At 40.4% G+C, this 20938-nt stretch overlaps 1 protein-coding gene across 8 annotated transcripts in view; it reads left to right on the top strand.

Annotated features, from left to right (window-relative positions):
• ESRP2 (epithelial splicing regulatory protein 2) overlaps nt 1-20176 on the top strand; it is a 70913-nt gene extending 50737 nt beyond the window's left edge. For 3 of the 8 annotated variants that reach the window (XM_054048782.1, XM_054048783.1, XM_054048781.1), the window contains exons 13-16: nt 142-340; nt 1640-1835; nt 2636-2813; nt 18836-20176. In XM_054048782.1, coding sequence (XP_053904757.1) covers nt 142-340; nt 1640-1835; nt 2636-2813; nt 18836-18994 — 732 coding nt within the window. In that variant the 3' untranslated portion in view covers nt 18995-20176. Of the gene's footprint in view, nt 1-141; nt 341-1639; nt 1836-2635; nt 2814-5720; nt 5872-9931; nt 13878-18835 lie in introns of those variants that run through there. The other 5 variants (XR_008447101.1, XM_054048786.1, XM_054048785.1 and 2 more) reach the window with 5 other exon arrangements.
• Nucleotides 20177-20938: the final 762 nt, after the last annotated feature.

Genomic DNA, 20938 nt, shown 5'->3' with positions numbered 1-20938 from the left:
GGGCTCCATCTCCATCTCCCCTCCCTCCATCGCTCGCTTTTCTCCACCCTCACTCACTTTCACCAGGATGGGGCAGGGCAACCCTACTTAAGCTCTGGAAAGTCGAGTGACTCTTAGCATGATCTGTTCCCGATTCCACAGGGACGACCATCAGGTGATGCTTTTATCCAAATGAAATCTTCTGATAGAGCCTTTTTGGTGGCCCAGAAGTGTCACAAGAAAATGATGAAGGACCGCTACGTAGAAGTGTTCCAGTGTTCAGGAGAGGAGATGAACTTTGTTTTAATGGGTGGCACTTTAAATCGTAGTGGCTTATCCCCACCGCCATGTAAGTTACCATGTAAGTCTCCAATTCTTCTGCTCTCTGCTGCTAAAGGCTGATATGTGGTAGGTGCTCAAGCTCTGTGGCCTTTCACCTTTTTGACTTGGGTTTTGCCGTGATCAATAATCATCCATCTGTATATAGCTGAGATTGGAAGTTGTTCCCTTGGGCAAATAATGGGAGTGATTGAAGCATTTTTATTATGTTTTCGGTGGTGAATAGATGTCAGAGATGCCTTGCCAGTGAATATGTTGCGCACTTTTGCTTTTACGGGTGTACTGTTCTTCTGAGCTCTGCAGTAGACTTGCCTGTAGCAAAACCTGTTTGGAATTGGATTATTTTGTTTTCAAATTGGAAGAAATTCTTTACTATAGCTGCCAGTGAATGTTCTTGCTATTCTGCCTCTGAGCATTGAGAAGGTGCTACTCTTGGGGATAGCTTGTTTTTGAAGGAAACATCCATTGGGATATATTTCTAATGGAGTGGGGGTGGTGAAATTGGATGGATTTTACTGGCTGTCATCTGTGAACAGTATTACTATCCCTACTATGTACTGAACACTTCCAGCGTATAACAATAATTTGTCTGTTTCTTAAGAATATACAAATACTACAATGATTATAATTTAACATTTGGGGCTGATGACTTCCATTCCAACTTGTTTGATTACCCAATCACAATGCGGATATTTTCAAAACATTAATCTATAGATGGCCAAATTTTTCAAAAAAAATGAGATCTGCAGTCACATGCTTAATCTTTATATGAAAAACAGGTATCTGTGCATGCAAATGAATTTAATTAGCCATTTGTATTTACAATATCCTGATATGCTTGTCAGGCTGCAGTAGTTGCATGCAGGCTGTCGGTTGAGAATTGAAGGTACACTTGTGTACCTAGCTTCTTTGAAAATCTGTCCCACAGAGAGCAACTTCTGCTAGAAGGAACAGAATATAAGTGTGCGCACATGTGCGTCCAATGCCCTGCATTATCTATTCACGAGGCTTCATACTTTCTTTGACTAACTGTGCAGCTTCCTAGTATCCATTTTAATATGGCTGAGGCTACTCATCTTCATGCACTTGGTAGGTATTGTTTATTCCAAGTATCCCAGAAATCCTGTCATTTGTGTTGACATGATAGGTGTTTCCATTGAGAGAGGGTTTAGAGCAGACGTTGTGGGAGCTTTAGTTCATTGGGGTCAGATGCTCTTAGCATGGATCGTAATCACGGAATAAATAATTCTTCTCCCATCTTGTTCCCACCCCAGGCCGATTCCTCTTTTGATTGGTCTGTTTTTCTGGTTTGTTTGTTTAGGTCTTTCTCCACCAGCGTATGCTGCTTTCCAAACAGCCGCAGCAGTGATCCCAGCAGAAGCAGCACTTTACCAGCCACAAGCCCTGTTGTCAACAACCAGGACTCCCCAGGCTTCTGCTGCTGCCCCTCCAACTGTTACCTACTACCCGGCTCAGGCAGCTCAGCTTTATATGAACTACACCGCTTACTATCCCAGGTACGGTGGGACTTGGTTCCCTTCTGCTACTTGATCTCGGGATCCATTTCTTTATAGGAAGGAAACTATTGGGTCACCTGTGCATACCTTTAATTTGTAGTTCTGATCTTGACAGTCCTGAGAGTGGCTGATGTTTACCAACAAGGGCAGTGACTGCCTAGGTGGCTTCATCTAGGCCTCTTAGTGGGGTTTAGCCTTTGCCGGAGGGGATCAAGCCTCCTTCAGGCAAGCAAAGATGTTTTAGACACTAGGTACGTCTACAATTCTATGTGAGATGTGATTGCAACTCAGTAGTCATACCGGCGCTAGCTTTCATCTAGCGTGGCTAAAAATAGCATTGAACATATGCTGGCAGAGCCTTCAGCATGGGCTATACAAGCCTATCCAGAACCATGGGTACATACTCGCATTCATAGCCCCTGCCGGTGTCCATGACATTCACCTTCGTGGCTATTTTTAGCCGTGTCTGCTAGGGGTATGCCTGCGCAAGCTGCAATCCCATCTCCAGTTGCAGTGTAGACCTACCTGTTGCCAGTTTTTTAAATAGCCAGCTGATTGTACTGGGAAGAGCCATTATCCGCTTGCCTGGTGGTTTAGAACTATTGATTTTTGTATTTACTCTGATGTAGCACTTCGTTTGCGGTAGGGTTGGGAATGAAGAGCATTCAGGAGCTCTTCTCCCCAAACCTTATATTGAAACTTCAGTGAAATTGACCCATCTCAAACCTTTCTCCTACCCCAAGCCCTAAAGCCACCCATTGGTCACTGATAACCATCCTGCTTCACTCTTTCCTTTTCAGTCCTCCGGTATCGCCTACCACGGTGGGGTACATTGCAGCTCCTCCTGCCGCTGTAGCAGCTGCTGCCTCAGCCACACACACTCCAATGCTGCCCCAGCCTGGAGCTTTAGTTCGTATGCAGGGCTTGCCTTATAACACAGGAATGAAGGAAATTCTCAGTTTCTTCCAGGGATACCAGGTTAGTATCCAGTCCCTCTCATCAACATCTACCTTTCTGTGACTTGGACTTGTGATAGCTATTGTTCTGTGTCAATCTTAGTAAATCTTGGCTTTGGGGAAAAAGAGGAAGGGACCTGCTGGCTATGCATTCGTTGTCATATGGGCCTCGTCTGCACTGCACACCACTGGTGACGGGGGGAGGGTGCATGTAGTTACACGCTGCAGTGAAAAGCCTGCTGAGTCCACACTGCGGTGTGTAATTAGTTACTTGTGTCAATAAAAGGCTCTGGCAGGGGGGAGGCAACCAGGAGCTGCTGGAAACTTTCCCCACTGCCTCCCCCCCTGCCAGAGCCTTTACCCACCACCGTAGTCTTTCCCTGCAGTAGAGAAATAGCAGCACACGACACTACTAAAAAATAGCAGTGTAGATGGTGGGGAGGCACTGCTTGGGTGCATAGAGAGCCATGTAGTGTACTTACGCAGAGGCTTTAGGTGTGTCTTTACTTGCCTAAGCAGTGCCTCACCATCTACACTGCTGTTTATCCCCAGGCTGGGGGGGCGTGCAGGGTATGTACTTACACACCGCTGTAAGGAGTGTGCAGAGTAGACGTACCCATGGTCAGCCAATGGTGGTGTGTTGTATCGTGAGTAAGGCAAGTTTTACAATCAGCACGTCCCACAATATATTCATGGACATTTCATTTTTGTTAATTATAGCAATTCTGATTTTTTTCTCTTCAAATGTCCGACGCATGACCTGGTGGTCGGAGCACAGGTGTGAATGATAATTTCAGCATTGAAAGGCTCCTTCTATGACCTGGGTGGGGAGGAATTGAGATGTATCTGTAAAATGAGGGTGATACCAATCTATCTACCTACTTCAGAGGCATTTTACAAGGCCTAACTAATTCCAGTCAACAGCGAAATATATCCTCCAAACCATGATTTGCCTTGAGTAAATGCTCTATGCACCATCAGTAGTTAAATAAATAATTATTAGGTGAACTGAATTCCAGTTAATGGGCAAGTGAGCATCAATCTACCATATTTTTTTTTAAAGATGAAAAATCTGAGCTGCATCCATGGGATATCCACAGATTTGAATGTGTAGATTAGTATTCCCTACATCTTCCTGCACATGTCAGATGACTATCTAAATCTGCTATCTAAATCTCTCTTCTGTAACTGAACACTTGCAAAGGCAAAAATAAAATTATTCAGGAGATAATTTAATGTCTGTGAATAGCAATAAATGGAACAGATTCCAAACCTTTGATAGTAGGGATTAAATTGTACTGAAACACTGGAAAAATGAAAAATTAGATGTAGGTTACATTAGGTCTCAAAATACCATCTGTGTGCTTATAAATACACTGTCCAGCCCTACCAGCCCTGTTTCTGACTTTTACTCTCCTTTAGAGACTGCAATGCAGATGGGTGGTTGTTGTTTTTTCTTGTTGGGTAGTGGAAAACTTCAGGCAAGGAAAACACTCAGAATAAGGAGACAATCATTGTACGTTAATTTCTCCAAGATTCTTCTAAGTCTATAGTAGACTGTTTTTTGTAATTCATGGTATCAGCCATGTGATCTTGTTTGGGCCAGAGAAAACACTTATCTATATATCTTAGGAGCTAACTCTCTGATAATTAGGGTGGGAAGAAAACCAAGTCTTCTCCAGAATTAGTGTTGCTTAAACAGTGGAGATGGTCTCTTTTTGGTATTATTGAAATCATATTGCTCTGGTCTTGCTAATTCAGAAAGAATTTTGCAGATTTTACACAGTTTTGGGAATTAATGGCTTCAAAACCACAAAGCTCTTGTGTAAATCAAGCACAACCTCTTGAATTCTGCTAAGAAATTCATCTTACTGTTTTTCTAATCAGCTGTGTTTTTCGTTTTGTCTCAGAAATTTTCTTCTAAGAAGAAGTTCAAACCAAAGTAATGTGTACCTGTTTTTTCAGATATGACAGTGACTCTTCAGCTACTACGTATTCATTTATATTGATTTTAATTAACTTTTTAAAACTACGTTTATTTTTATTTTCATTTGTTCCCTGCTAGCTTTTAACATGAGATTTTATTTTGAGAATGTAGAATTATGTCCTGCATCAAAACCTCAGGTGGAAAAGTAACTAATAAGAAAATATGTGAAATTAGATCTGCCTCCATCCGTGGATGGGACTGATCAGGCAATTGTTTGTGGATCAGTGAACTTTCCATTTCTGATAGCTGGGTGTTAACTAAATCTGATATTTATAGATTACAGGTTTTAGTTCTGTTGCTTAATTTGTCCCTTCCATCTCCTTAAATGGAAGGTAGCTTAAAGTGTGTGTGTAGTATATTTAAAAATTTTAAATGTATAGGAATGTGTTTATAAATCAGAACTAGATGTATACTCCTACTTTAACCTGTTCCCTAGTCACAAGAAATAAATCCCTACCCTACTCCACCCAAAAATAATTTTAAAAGTGAAGCTTATTCATTATGACATTTAAGAAGCTGGGTTTGGGTGTGTCTTTCATCACTTGTCCAGTTGAATTATCTTTCTAGAGTTTATGAGGTGAGGAACACAGCAAGATATTTAAAAGTTTACACATTTTACTATTGTCCCCTACTGCTGATCAAAGAGAGTGACTGATTGAATTAAGTCTTTAGAAAATGCTGCCCTGAGTAGATCAGGGATCAGAATCTTGTGAAGGAGCTGAGAAATCACTACATGATACATGTGCTTGTCCAGGTTTTTTTATTTACACACACCCATGCACACACTCACTCCTGCAGTAATCTGGAAAAGTACTTTTGTAAGTAAAAGGTCTGATAATTTATTGTGTTGGGACAGTGTTTTGTCTCTGGTAAGAAAATCTAACATTCTCTCCTCCCTCCCTCTCCCACTCCCCCATTTCTTCTCTTTCTACTGCTACCCAGAGGATGTATTGAACGATGCTTCTGGTCCTTTATAAAGTGAGCCCCTGTTAACCACCATTGGCATGGGTATGATCTTAATCCCTTTGTGAAAATAATTGAAGTTGATTTTCAGTGGACACGGAAATTGGATCTGAGATGCTGAGAACAAAGGGTGATTTTTATCTTTTGTGTATTCCTGTCTGAAAGGGATGAGTTAAGTTTTATTTATTTTTCTGCTGTTTCCTTGTCTGAATCTCTTTTGGTCTTCAAGGGCTTCATGTACTGCATGTATGCACACGTTGCTACTTAACTGAAAGCAGCTTTCACACCAGACCTGCCTCGTAACGGAGATATTCGTGGCTTACCATGTGCTTGAACAAGCTGGTCTCAACATCAGTACATGCTTCCAATAGTAGATAGTGTTAAAATTATAATTCAATATTTTCATCAGTTATTGGCGTCTTTTATTAGCCCAGTAAATTGGTTTCATCCTTATAGCACCATCAGATACTCCTATGATTTTTTAAATTAAGTTAAAAATTCCTCCATCACAGTTAAACATACATGATGCTTCCAGTTAACCTCACAAAAATCTACAGAGCAGTTAATATAATTGTTTTTGGAGATGATTGAAAAAACCCTCTCTATTGTATTGCAATGTGCAATACGCTTCTGAATTTAAACATTTAATGCTAGCATGTTACCATCCAATAATTCACGATGTAGCTTATAATTATTATTGTATTGCAGTGAATCCTGGGAGATCCCATCATGGCCCACGATGCCACTGTGCTGAGCATTGTACAGTTAACAAAAAGATGGTCTTTGCCACAGATAGCTACAGTCTAAGACTATGTCTACTCTAGCACTTTAGTTGGCAAAACTTTCGTTGGTGAGAGGTGTAAAAAAAAAAAAAAAAAAAAAACCCCTCTGACCAACATAAGTTTCACCGACACATGCGCTGGTGTGGACAGCGCTACGTTGGCGGGAGAGGCTCTCCCAATGTGGCTGCCACTGCCAATTGGGGGTGGTTTGATTATGCCAGTGAGAGAGCTTTTTCCTGTCTGCAAAGAGCACTACACAGGAGACCTTACAGCGACGCCGCTGCAAGGTCTGTAGTTTAGACATAGCCTAAGTATAAGACAAGAGACAATCGGAGGATCTAGATAGACAGATGGGGAAACACAAGTAAATAATGAGACCATACTGGTCAGCATGATTGGCAGTGGTCTCAGCACGTCAGCTCCCTAATCATTTGTTAAAATTTTTGGAGGGATTTGGAGGAGGACTATGAGTCAGTCTGGATATTTACTGCGAGCTCCTATCATAACTTGAAAATCTTCTACTTCAAGGAGAACTGGATTTCTGGAATTTATTTTAAAAAATAAAAATCCACTCTTCAGCTCCTGAAACTGTGTGTCTATAAGGCCTTGGCTACACTGGCGTTGTACAGCGCTGCAACTTGCTGCGCTCAGGGGTGTGAAAACGCCCCCCCCCCCCCCGAGCGCAGCGAGTGCAGCGCTGTAAAGCACCAGTGTAATCAGAGCCTGCAGCGCTGCACGCTCGCTCGCAGCACTGCAAGCTATTCCCCTCGGAGAGGTGGAGTACATACAGTGCTATATGGAGTACATATAGTGCTCTCTCGCAGCGCTAGCGGCACAACTACACTCGCACTTCACAGCGCTGCCGCAGCAGCGCTCGGAAGTCCCGAGTGTAGCCAAGGCCTCAGGGAGAAGGAATGGGGGAAACCTGGGTGGTTGATGATATTCAGCACTAGTAAACTGTACAGTTAGGTCACTGCAGCACAACACTCTAAACAGCTGTCATTAAAGTTGAGAGGAATTAAGTAAATGGTAAGTGAATGATTGGAGAACAGCCATTAGCACTTGTAGAAACACAGTGATGTTTTTATGCAAGGGTAAATACATACCAAGTAAGCAAAGGTAATTTTTGCCTCTATCTTTAGTTATTTATGTAACATATATTTGCTAAATCTGCTGTGTATTGTACACTTTAGCCTTACATTTGCTTATTGGTTAATTAGTCTTCCCATGCTTACTAACTGAACCACTGAGATTAAGGGGAATCTTCTAGACTCCAAGAATAATCTAAGCTTCTGATGCTTGCTGCTTTCATAGGAGTGTATGTGCCTTTAATAGAATTGTGATACTCTGGAATTGAAAGTAGATTTATCAACCCAGTTAGGCTGGATGTCAGTGTAGTCCTGTTCACTAGAGCATTGTGTTTCATTCAGAACTAGAGTCAGAAATGATATGAGCTGGGAAGACTGACTTTGAGGGATCATAGTTAACATCTGAGACTTGCTTAAAGCTTGTGAGAGTTTTAGTCCCTACTTGCTGAAACAGGGCCAGGTTGGAAACCTGGTGCCTGTTTTTTTTATATAGGATAGGCTTAAAATAAAATGAATATCCTTTAAACCTATACTGGGTTTATGTATACCATTCCTCATCTGAAGCTATAGAGGGTTTTGCAACGTATTAATCCTCTGACTCTTCATAGACACAGAATTCAAGGCTAATTGCTTTTTTTTAAAAAAAAAAGCGTCAATGAGGAGGTGGGAGAAATGGATGAATGACAAAATTCCAACTCATCTATCTCTAATATCAGGACAGCAGACTTCACTGTTGCTGACTTCCCCTGGATTAAGGTTTGCCTGACATGTATGTTTTTGAACAAAGAAAGTATTCTCTGTTTCCTATGGGTCCTTTTTGAAATCTGATGCCTTTCACAGTCCTAGGGGGATAGCTTCTTCATCCATGTCTGTTGCATCCTCTAGCTGCCAATTCTAGTCACAACACCTTTGGGGTGCGGGTGGGAGGGAGTAGTGGTGGTGGGGGAATAGTCTTGCTTAGCTTAGCATAGCTTTGCAGGCAAGCTAGCAAGCAGTAGACAATATTGTTTGGCTTTCCCCATCTAAAATGGAACACAGCTGTAGCTCACAGACATATACTGCTTTGGTTCTGAATTTAGATTGATCTTTCAGTTGGAAGCACTGCCTGCAAGTAGAGAGCCTCTCTAAAAATTGGGATAGTAAATTTTGCTGTTTACCATTGCTGTCAACTAGCTGCTTGTCACACTTTAAGCAATACAGTTAATGGCACCACTATTGTGGTGGGTAATTGGAATGGTACAGGTCTCTCCTTTACTACCTCTTCCACCAAACATTTAAGCTGGTCTCTGCTGCTGTATTATGGCACTTTGCTTCAATACCAAATATATCTAGACTGAATCAGAGTCTCAGACATTTAGGGATTCCTCCCCTCCCTAGGACCTATTCTCTGGTGTGGGGTCACCTTTTCAGAGGAGACTTTCCTAGCAAACTCTTCTGGTGACTCGCCCTGTAAATCCAGAATAGAATTGCTACAGCTGCATCTCTGAAGTGGCCATTTTGCCTCTAACGACTGCAAGTTGCACCTCCTTTCTAGCTGGAAACTATTCTTAGCTCCTATTATGTTTCACCTTCATTTCCCTATTTCCTTAGGTCTTATCTAAAATCCGTTTCTAAACCATTTAGTTAAATCAGTGCACAAATGGTGTGTAGCCAAGCCCTTATTCCTGTTTAGGTGGCAGATACTTGCAGAGGCACTAACATAGGGTGAGGGGAAAATGGAATTCAGTAGGGCTAGTAATGCAGTGAGAGTAGAGCATTAACTTTTTTGCTTCTAAAGATTTAGGTTCAAATTAATTTTTTAGGAAAGGAGTGGAAAAGCAGCATGATCTCCTCATGAAGCAGAACAGGTGATCTCTGCATAAGATGATAGGCTAGCATAGCAGAAGTATTGTGGGTCAGAAATTAGTAAATGTTGGAAGAGCTGCGTGAAGGATGCTTGTAGTATTGCTTATATATCACGTGTATCAAACTAACCTTCGAAACAGTAGAGGGAGTATTTTTCAGCCAGAGAATGTGACTCTTGGGATGGACTGAGGTAAAGCAGGAAATGTAATAGCCCCTTGGTTACTTCTAGTGAGGGAGAGGTGAGTCCACCTAGATGGCACATGGGTTTGCAACTCTTGGTTCAACTTTCCCTTGGAACACGAAGTACTACTTACAGTGCTGTAACTTGCCACTCAAAAGCCATAGAATCCTCGTACTGAGGAACTGCAAGAAAAGAAGACAAACATGGAGTAGAAAGAAGGAAACAATGATACAAGAATGTCTTTAAATGTAGAGTGCAGGATCAAGTAATTGTAGAACTCTACTTATTTAACAGTATGCACCTGAGATACAGAACATAACAACCTTTGACAACCAAGGGATGGATTAACTTTTTTTCTCTCTTTTACATTTACATTTTTGCCAATTCATATTAGGACACCAGAAAAGACCTACTGAGTCTGGAAATCCTCTTGATTTGATAAATAGGGTTGCTTCTACCTCCTCCCTCAGCCTTCATAAATCTAGATTTCTGATGGCGATTTCTCAATGTGAAAATCCTACTATCAGTCTCATTAGTCAATAAGAGATTGATCCTGTCCCTTATAAAATGATTCAGCCTTACTTTTGCTTGCTAAAAGGATCGACTTGTTCCCCCTATTCAAACCGGCTTTGCTCCGAGCATCCACTCCCTTTGGTACCAGTACTCTATTCCTACCAGATGCATTTTTCACCTGTTCTCAGTCTTTTGTTTGTGGCCACTCTGCAGTGTATCTTGCCATTTTTTTTCTAGCCTGTAAAGATCCACCACTTGCTATTACTTTGCATTACTTTCTGCTTCCAAGCTACCCTCTTGGTGCGAACTTTACTCCATACCTGGCTCCAATCCTACCTACCCACTGGAAGACCCATAGTACAGGTGGGCACACTGAGTACCATTTCCTGCTGCCCTTGAGATCAGGGTCAAATGAGGAATCCTTTAAAGAAACCCCACGGTGGTGATGTGTGTGCAGCCTCTTCTTGGCTCTTTTCATGTGCCTCTCCCCACTAACTGCAGTTGGACTTGATAGCCACCTCAGGGTGAAAAAGGAATCATTTTGTCACTGACCAAAGGAAAATGTAAAGGAAAAATCAATCTATCTAAGAAGCCGCTCCCTCCGCTTCATCTGTATCAATAAACAAGACTGTTCTGTCAAATAGAGGAAAAAGAGACACTGGTTGATGGAAAAACATTTTCAATAGATGCTTGGTTTGTTGATGAATAATTGGATAACAGGGGTCAGCTGCTACTGCCAGGCAGTTGAGAATAAGTTCTCCTCAGAAACTTCCAGTTTTCGGAGTGAGTTAAAAATGCCCACTGAAGAGAATGTCTTTGAAAGTGCAATATCTATATTCAGGTTAGATGTGTTGAGGCCAAATTTGATATGTCACTGGATTTATAAAGCTTTTCGAAATGACTTCCAGTTCTATGAGTTCACAGCTGATTATCTTATCTGGGATTTTCAGACTGGCTTATCTGCCATTGATTGCAATGGAAGCAGAATTTTTCAATTATTTGAAAATTTCACCTTTTGCCTATATGAATGAACAAAGGCAAAGAACATGCTATTGTACACGACAGCAGTTTTTAAGCTATCTGCTTCTGAGTTTGACCTATGCAATGTTGCTTTTTGTCATCTGTACCATACGTAGCATTGGATGACTTCTGGCAAATCCATAATAGTGTATTTTTACATTATTGTATAATTATTTCACAATCTCAGATTGGTAGGGACTGGTAAAGAAGAAGTAATGAGCCTAAATTAAGAGGCTTAATGCTAATTACATGTCCCTGCATTCAAAGCTAGCAACACTGATATTCCACCTCAGGTTCTTCCACTTTTGGTCATCCAGTCCAATAGTAGTGTACCTTGGCCTTGCTGGTTTAGGAGGCTTCTGAAATATAGGCAACATCTGAAATGCTCATTTAATGCTCTATCTCAAGTATTTTGGAGTAGCTGTCATTTTCTCACTAGAGACATAGTTTCTTGTATGACCTCATCCTATTGCATTATTTCCCTAACTTGATTTACAATAATGCCTTTTTGTAATTTTTTTTTTTTGAGCTGGAGCTGTTAAGAAGCACTTACTACTCCATAACCTCTGTTTAATTACCGTAACTTAATACAATCTCTCCTTTTACATGTCTGTCCTCTAAATAAAAAACTCTTTAACTATTGTGGTGGTTTTTTTTTTTTTTTTATTCAAGTTTCCTGCACACTTGAGCTCCTGCTTTATACCAATCTCTCTTCTTGCCATTTCTGATACACTGTAATTTTTCCATTCCTCATTTTTCTTGTTGCTTATGCATATCAAGTACCTTTTTTTAAAAAAAATACTCTCACTAGAGGCTACATGGCTTTACCTATTGTAAATCTGCTGATAATCTAGTATCTAAAGTATGTACTATATTGAGACATTCCTTCCAAAGAACAAACTTACTTTTTGTAGATTGGTTTCAAGGGCAGGTCTGGTAGCTGATAATTAATATTTGCACAGCCTGGTTGCCCTGGTAGAGACTATCTAGAAAAAACTTCTTACGTTTGTTTGTACTTAATGGAGTGGGTCTAGATGTGAAGGTGGCTAGAAATCTGTAGTGAAGATTGTGGGGGTTCTTTCTCTGATGGTGTTTGGGCTCTTGGATGTTGCTCTGTGTGGTAGGTGTATTACTTGTTCTTTAAATTTCACTATAGGTGGCTATAAAGTGTCTCTTTTATTTTCTTTTATAAATATATTTATTCTTCCCTATAAACTGGCAGGAGACACTTTCTGTATCAAAAGAAACAAAGGGCAGCATAGCAATAGAACCTTGTGTGTTTGGGGATACCGTAATCTACCAATGCATGTAAAGGAAGCCATTTCAAAACAGAAAATTCTGCTTCTTACTGCAGAAAGGACATAATATAAACTGGGTATTGTGTATCTCTTTGCTGCAAAGTAGCATTCCAGTAGTCTCCACAACCTAGTCAGGTGTTCTCTGGGATTCGTTTCTTTCCAGTATGTGCGCTTCTGGAGAGATTCTGTATAAACCAGCATTTGGGCTCATCAACCAAGATCTGTTTTCTGACTTTAGACACAGACTTGCACCATCCCCTATAACAACACGCCCTTCTCATGCATGGTTAAGATCTTTGACCTGATTCTTCTCTCTTAGGCCTAGTCTATACACAGCTTTTGTACTAGGGTTGCCAATTTTGGTTTGACGTGTTCCTGGAGATTTCATCATTTGACATGATCTTTCATTTTCTGGAGACTCCAGGACAATCCCAGAGGGTTGGCAACCCTATTTTGTACTGGTATAACTTTATTGGTTAGTGATGTGATTTTTCTTTTTACCAAAATGGTTATACTGGCACAACCCCAATGTGGACTCAGTTATATCAGTAATAAAAGTGCTTTATACTGGTATTGCTTATTCTCCTTCCTATATAGGGGTAAGCTTCACCTATACAAGCACTTTTATACCCGTATAAATGCATCCACACTTGGGAGTTGTATGGCTTTAGCTATGCTGGTGTTAGGCACAGAGGTACAACTTTGGTTTTTGTGTGTGGACAATGCCTCACGCTGGCTTTTCACCAGTGTAACTTACTCTACTTCAGTGGAGTTAACTTCTTATTTACACTCCTGTAAGTAAGATCAGAATTCGGATCTTGGTCTCTCCTAATCCTTCCCCTCTCATGTCAATTTGTGCAGTCTAGAAAGCATGCGCTCCAGTCCCCATGAGATTCTCTGCTGTAACATAGTATAGCTCTCTCTGATACTTAGACTTTGTCATTTGTTACCTGGCACATAATTCTCAATATCTACTTGTTGCTGTTCTATGAATATTAAGGAAAAAAGGGTATTTGGTTTTTTAAATTTCCTTATTAAGGAAGACTTGCATTACAAAAAGCTACTATATGCAGTATATAATCTCCCCCATATTTCTTGCATAAACCTACCTCCAACCAACTCTTCAAGTAACGTATTTTACTGATTGCATATAAGCTGTGTGTGTCAAATTCTTTGTCTCCTGCCAGTTACTGTAGCTGATGCTCTTAATTAAGGTTGCAAATGTAGTCTGTGTGGCTTGCTGTACAAGAACTGTTCCTTCTATTGCTGATTATCGTGTATCACACTTGTACTGTAGTATGCACCTGATGACTACAATGGCCTTATTCAGCTGAACGATCAAGCAAGGAGTGTGTTACAAGCACCGAAAGAGTGGGTCTGTTTGTAACTGTTTGTAACTTCCAAAGAAGGTAAGATGCGACTGGCAGAAGCTGGGTCTCCAATGGTGAATGGGAAGGGAAATGAAGGGCTTGGTGATGTGGAGATTGTTTTTCCTTCCTAGCTTGTGTTTGGGAACCTTGCTCTAACCTTCCCTACTCCTGACTATTTACAATAAATAAATAAAATCAACTAATCTGGTGAAACTGAGGCTACTCCTGTGATCTGTGGCTGATGGGACAGCAGTGGGAAATGGTGGAGGTTATGTGACAGCTTGGCTTTGTGCAAAGAAATTTCTGTTAAACTTTCACAGTGGTTTATTATCATTTGCTGAGTGCTCCATCTGAGGCTTTTAGCCCAGGGCTTTTATTCTTGTTTGTTTGAACATAGCAAGAAAACTTCTTCTAACCTTGACTTTAAAAAAAAAAAAAAAAAAAAAATAGGAAGACACTCCTTTTTTTTTTTTTTTTTTTTTTTTTTTTTAAACCCTCTTCCCGCCTTTCTCCATCTTCCTTACACTGTAAAGTTGTCTAGAAATGAATGCTTCTCTGATATCTCCTGCTCACTTTGCACCAATGAGTTCCCTGTTCCTTGGAATGGGTCTGGAATGTTGCTCTGTCAATAAAGGTGTTTGTTTTCTTTATATGTGTGAATAAACTTGCTAATGGTGAACTATCCCAGTTCTCTATTACAGTCTGATACCGGCTTCCCCAATACATGCTTACACTTTGGCCTCTGAGCTGGGACTTCTTACGAATCATTCACATATAGTAAGAATTGGCTACACTGGCGCTGTACAACGCTGCAACTTGCTGCACTCAGGGGTGTGAAAAAACACACCCCTGAGCGCAGCGAGTGCAGCGCTGTAAAGCACCAGTGTAATCAGCACCTGCAGCGCTGCACGCTCACTCACAGCGCTGCAAGCTACTCCCCTCAGAGAGGTGGAGTACATACAGTGTTGCAAGAGCTTTCTCGCAGCGCTGGCAGCGCGACTACACTCGGGACTTCACAGCGCTGTGAAGTCCCGAGTGTAGCCAAGGCCTAAAGGTAACAGACATTTGAAAAGTGTAATGGATATAGATTAAACTACTAAATCCTTCAATTAAGCTATTTAAAAAAAAAAGAGCATATAGTTATAGGAAAAAATGTGCAATTTGAGGGCACAAAACAATATTAAGATAAGATACCTTTATTATTATACTGTAGGTTCAAAGTATTCTTCTGATTTAACAGTATGAGTGGAACTACTTCAGAAATTAAAAGAAAACAAAGTAGGAGAGGGGAGGCAGTTTATCCCTGGAGCCTGGAAACTTTGGTTACTACTTCAGGATGAAATTCACACTTGCCCAGGGCCAACCCCAAGATGTGTACCTCTTAAGCCCTCAGGTCCATAAGCTTTGTACAGGTTCTCTGTTGAATGCTAGAGCACTAAGTTATGTATTGCTCCATTCCCATGTAAAAAGTTTGCTCCTGAATCTTAAATACTAAGTTAACCAACTTTTTTTTTCTAAAGATGCTTAGATTTATTTTTAAAAATAATTATTCTAATACTTTTTGAAAGAGAAACCAAAGCATTCATTTGAGAGCTCAAATGGTACTACACCTCTACCTCGATATAACGCTGTCCTCGGGAGCCAAAAAATCTTACCATGTTGTAGGTGAAAACCGCATTATATCGAACTTGCTTTGATCCACCGGAGTGCGCAGCCCCGCCCCCCCGGAGCACTGCTTTACCGCGTTATATCTGAATTCGTGTTATGTTGGGTCGTGTTATATCGGGGTAGAGGTGTATTTTAAATTATGCATTTAAATATTCCGCTAATGTCCAAGTTTTTTAGCGCTGTAACAAGTGACAAAACTTTGCCTCTGCCTTGATATTAATTGTATTCACAATAATGAATTTTGGCATTTGTGTGGTTGTAATGCATAATTCTAATATGACCTAGAAAGTATTAATGACTTCAATAATATCAAGTCTCTTCCTTTTAAAAATCCTACTGATTAGTCCAGCTGGTCCCCCCATAGGTATAATATCATTTGGAAACAGATGACTTACAAAGAGTTGAGTTAATAGGTCATTAGGTAAGAGTGGCTTTTCTGTAAAGCCATTTGTATCAAGGCATTCGTGTGTGTGTGTGTGTGTGTGTGTGTGTGATTTCACTATAAAATATCAGACCTGCTAGGGAGCAAGTCATCTGAAGACTGTGTGGTGTAGTGTTTAAATGAGTGGGGACAGGAGAATCTCTGGTTCATTCTGAGCAGATACATAGACACTCACTCTCTGTGGTCCTGGCCAAGTTATTCACCCGCTCTCGTGTTTCACTCATATCATCTGGAAAATGGGGTTAGTAACTGGGCCTTGCTACAGCCAGATGGGAGCTGAGTTCTCTCAGACTAACAGACTACAAAATGAGCGGTGGTGAAACTTTTATGCAGCCTCAGGTACCATGGTAGGAACATCTCTGGTGCAAACCATCCAGAGAGAATAAATATTTGCCACGATGTGTGAGAGTGTCATTCTCCTCCTCTGAATGAATCTTCAGCTGTAATTCCCCAAATGAATACATTTACTTAAGGCATCTACATTAAAACCATAGGTTAGTGTCTTAAAGTGAACACAAATGAGCTCTGAAAAGAGTTAATCAAACATAGGCAACTCTGCCTCTTGCAGTACCTGCAGCCTGTTCTGTTAGCCTTCCAGACAGTTTTTTAAACGAGTTTCCTGCTACTGATATTGCTTGTTGCTTTAATAATTAAAAAAAAAAAAGGGGGGGGAGCACACGTCCTACTATCATAACTACACTATTTTTCTTATGGACATCCTATCTAATACATTGATTTAAAAACCAAAGCTGCTACAGAAACTGCTTTTTGCTGTCGCCTGTGCTCAGTGGTGTAACCATACTTCCCGTATGCTGTCATTGCATTTGGGTCTGGAGAATAAAACTCACTCATGACTGACCCCAATATACTGTAGCTGTGACTTAATCTGCCAGCGGTTAGCAATCACAGATGTAGGTGCAGAAACGTTGGATCTGTTTTAAAACAGACCCAATATAATTTTGTCAGTGGTTCTACCCAAATGAAGTGCTTCCTCTTTAAGTGCATTAGTGATCTGAAATCTATGAAAAAATCTAGATTTCTAAACCTAATTTGGGCTTCTGACAGGAATTTTTGTTTAAGGTTCCTGAATGTTTTTCGGCATGCTGCTTTCCTAATTCACCTTGTTTCTGGAGGGAGAAATGTATCAGTATATGGATCTAATAATGTCTGTGCTCACTGCCCCGTTAAGTACCTCTAGTTCCTAACATGATTTGTTGCTTATAACTTAAGCCTGCTTTTATTGCCTACCAAGCATTTGGGTGAGTGAAGTTCTGGTATGTGCTGGCTTTACTTCTACATGTCAGAATATAAAGTTGCTCAGAAACTAGTATGGGAGGTAACCAAAAAGTGAGCGTTTTGCCATTTCTTTTACTGTAACAAGCATATATGGTAGCATCATTTGGGGGGGGGGGGGACTGTGAATGTTTTTCCTCTTTAAATCTGAAGGATGTAGACTCCACAAAGCAAGTATTAAGCTTGATCTCTTTTTTTTTTTTAAACTGTGTGGTGTTCTAACTTAGCAAGTGTTTTGTGTTCTTTCTGGCAATGAGTTGACCCCCTCTTAAGTTTCCAGCAAATGAATCTCTTGTATTCAGAGTTTTTGCTGCTTCAACTTTTGATTTCTTAACTTGGTTCAGATTTATTAAATCAAATATACAAATGAGATTTCCAAATTTACCCTGCAAGGGCTTCCAGGATGTCTGGTATGGGGGCACAGACAAGCTGGGGCACATCTGCTGAGTGGATTTTATACTCGATATTTTGAGGTTAAATCCTTGAACATACCAGGGCCCATGTGTCACCCCAAGTATATTAACTACATTGAGAGAACAGTCTCATTTCTCACCACTCTTTCCGCCCTCTTCTCTCCATATTAACAAAGGTTCCTCTGATTCAATTGAAGTACTACAACTTTTACTTCTCTGGTTTTGGGGGCTAATTCAGTTCTGTTAATTCTCATGCATCTTCTCTTCTCATGCTGCTCTATCCATACTTCCCTTTCTGGTGTCACTGTCTGCCTTATTTTCTTTTGGGTTTTGGGTCTGGAGAATAAAACTCTCTCATGACTGACCCCAATATACTGCAGCTGTGACTTAATCTGCCAGCGGTTAGCAATCACAGATGTAGGTGCAGAAACGTTGGGTCTGTTTTAAAACCCAATAAGCCAGGTAGCACAAGCATACTTCACTGCAGGCTGAGGTTTCCTTCCTTGCTTTGCCTATCATTTACTAAATTTTATACCTCTTCTGTCTTGGGCTAGTCTACACTTCAAACTTAGGTCAACATAGCTACAACGCTCAGAGGTATGACAAATTCATACCCCTGAGTGCTGTAGCTATGCCAACCTAGCCCGCGGTGTAGATGCAACTAGATCAATGGAAGAATGCTTCCGACAACCTAGCTACCATCACTTGAGGAGGTGGAGTTCCTACAGCGATGGAAAAACCCCTTCCGTCACTGCTGTCTGCATCTATACCATGTGGTACAGCGCAGTCGCTATGCCACTGTAGTGCCCATAATGTAGACACATAGCCTTGCTAACCTTAAATCTAAGTAATTTGCAGTACTTCTGTACTGGACTCTCCTCCTGGATCTTTCTGATTCGTACATCAGCAGAATTCAAGTTCCTTCTGCTGTGAACTAAAAACCAGCTCTCAGTTCAGTCTTCCGTCCTTTATTCTCCTCCGACTTGGCTGTTTGTAGCCACGATGATCTGAAGCTTGGCAGCTGAAGTGTTTTTAATGTATAAAACTCTGAACTGCCTTTCTGTTTTTCTAAAGCAATTAAAGAAACCAGCAAGAGTACCTAGTGTTAGGGACAGAGCCTACATCTGTGATCTTAGGTTTTAAGTTTCTCTCCCCCCTCCCTTGTGTTCTTATTCCCGCAGCTCCACACAGATTCCATTCTCGTGCTTTACAACTTTAGTGGCCAGCCCAGTGGAGAAGCGTTGGTGACTTTTCCAAGCCTGGACCTGGCTAAGAAAGCAGTGGCTGAGAAAAATGGACGGCTCCTGGGAAGTCGCTATATAGAACTCTATCTGGTCTAACCAAAAGACTCTTGGGGGGAGGGGGGAGGGAGAAGAGAGGGAAGGGAAGTAATACTAAACACTGTGCCTTTTAATAAAACAAAAAGTCTTCCCTTGCTAGCCACACAGCAGTAAATGTGCCTTCTCAGCCTGATGTGGTAGGTTGCGGGAGTGATACTTGTTCCTGTATTTAATTTGAAAAATCTCCTGCCCTACACCAAAAAGAGAAATAAAAACGATATAACTAATTTCCTTAAGAAAGAGAAGGAAGATTGATTTCAGGGTACTTGTTGAAATGCTGCCACCCAGTTAACCTGTGAGGCAATCCAAGAGCACTTCAGCTATCACAGCCATGGGGGGGAGAGAGGGAGACTTAATTTTTGTTCTGTAGTGTTTGAAGTGGAAAGTGAAACTTGGTTTGTTCAGAATCTTTTGTTTTAGGTTTTAAGAATTTACTCTCAGCAAAATGTTTTCAGAAAGGGCTGCTGAAACTTGCAGCTTTCCCAAATTGTAGCATAAATCCTATTGGATTTTTTGTTGTTGCTTTCCTTAACTGGAAAATACCCAGGATGCCACATCCAAATGGAATAGGAGAAGCTTCTTCTTGTCATTGTGTTGTGTAATGCAAAAGCCATATCAGTCTTTCCTATCAACATACATGCTGCCAATGTGTGAAGCAAAAAGAACCCCAAATTTTTAATTTCTACAGGACAAAAATGGCACATAAACATTGAGTACTAGTAAGTTATATTTTTTATTTAAGCATAATAGCTTTCAGATACTGTATTAAAGATTTTGCTCTAGTTTATGTGCATGCAATTTGTTTACATCTTTAAACTACTTTATTTGTATATTATGAAGCAACAAAATTGTTGAAATCTAAGCCTTCTAGTGCATGCATTTTTCCTTTCTTTGTGTGTATATACATAAGCTAGAAAAAACTAGTTTGTCATGTAGCATGTGTTTAAGAAGACATCTGCTGTAGAAGCACTAAATGATTTTGTTTTTACTGTGCCTTAATTCAAGCCTATTCAAAGTGCAATACCAGCAGAGCAAAATGTCGTGAGTCCTGTTGTTACAGGCTCATGGATGTCTGTGTACACTGATCTTTTTTTATTGGTGTACAATTTGAGTTGTACTGAAAAGAATGAATGATGTATGCTTCTTTATATTACAACAAATAAAAGAGATGCTTACAATGTGTGTTGGCTTTTTAAGTGCCTCTGTTCCTTCATCCAAACACATCAAGGTGAAGTAGACCCCACTAAAGTGTTGGTGGTGTGACTGTTGCTTAGGATATCTTGCTGATGGAGAATACTGAAATAGTCATGTGTATAAAAGGTAAGCTTGTTTGTTTATTTATTCTACAATAGCTAATCATAGTGCACAATTGGGATCTCTAAACTAAGCCATAGAACATGGCTAGTACTCATCCAAGTAGTTAGCTCAGAAGTAATACAAAACAGTCAGGCCCAGTCTTCTGTAAAATAAACAATGCAGAGAGTTGTATCTCTCAGTGCAGCTGTATCTCAGCCTTCATGTGTTCAGATGGTGTTTTGAAAGAGAACCCAAAGCAAAAAGGTGGCTTGACAGTATCTCATTCATTAGTAGTTCATTGCAATTGTACTGTAAATATCTAACATATAACTGCCGTAACTGGAGTTGCAGGAAGCTTCTGATGCAGTTGTGAGACGTTTAGCATCTACCTCTTAATAAATGTCATTAACTCAAGTTGTGTAGGCCATCAACAAATTATTTTTCTAAATACACTGTGTGTATGTATATTTTGTAAAACAAATTCAGATTTTGCAGTCTTGGAATCAAGCATACATGGATTTTGTAAAACAATTCATTATCTAGATGTGTAACTTGTAGTACAGTCTGATAAAGGCACATAATGAGTACATAAGAGATTTAGACTTTTCAAAGTTAATCCAGGCAGGTGAAATGTGGCTAGTAGCAAAA

This window comes from Malaclemys terrapin, chromosome 14, assembly GCF_027887155.1.
Source record: "Malaclemys terrapin pileata isolate rMalTer1 chromosome 14, rMalTer1.hap1, whole genome shotgun sequence".
In the NCBI taxonomy this organism is placed as follows: Eukaryota; Metazoa; Chordata; order Testudines; family Emydidae; genus Malaclemys; species Malaclemys terrapin.
This window is presented reverse-complemented; position numbering and strand designations above follow the sequence as displayed.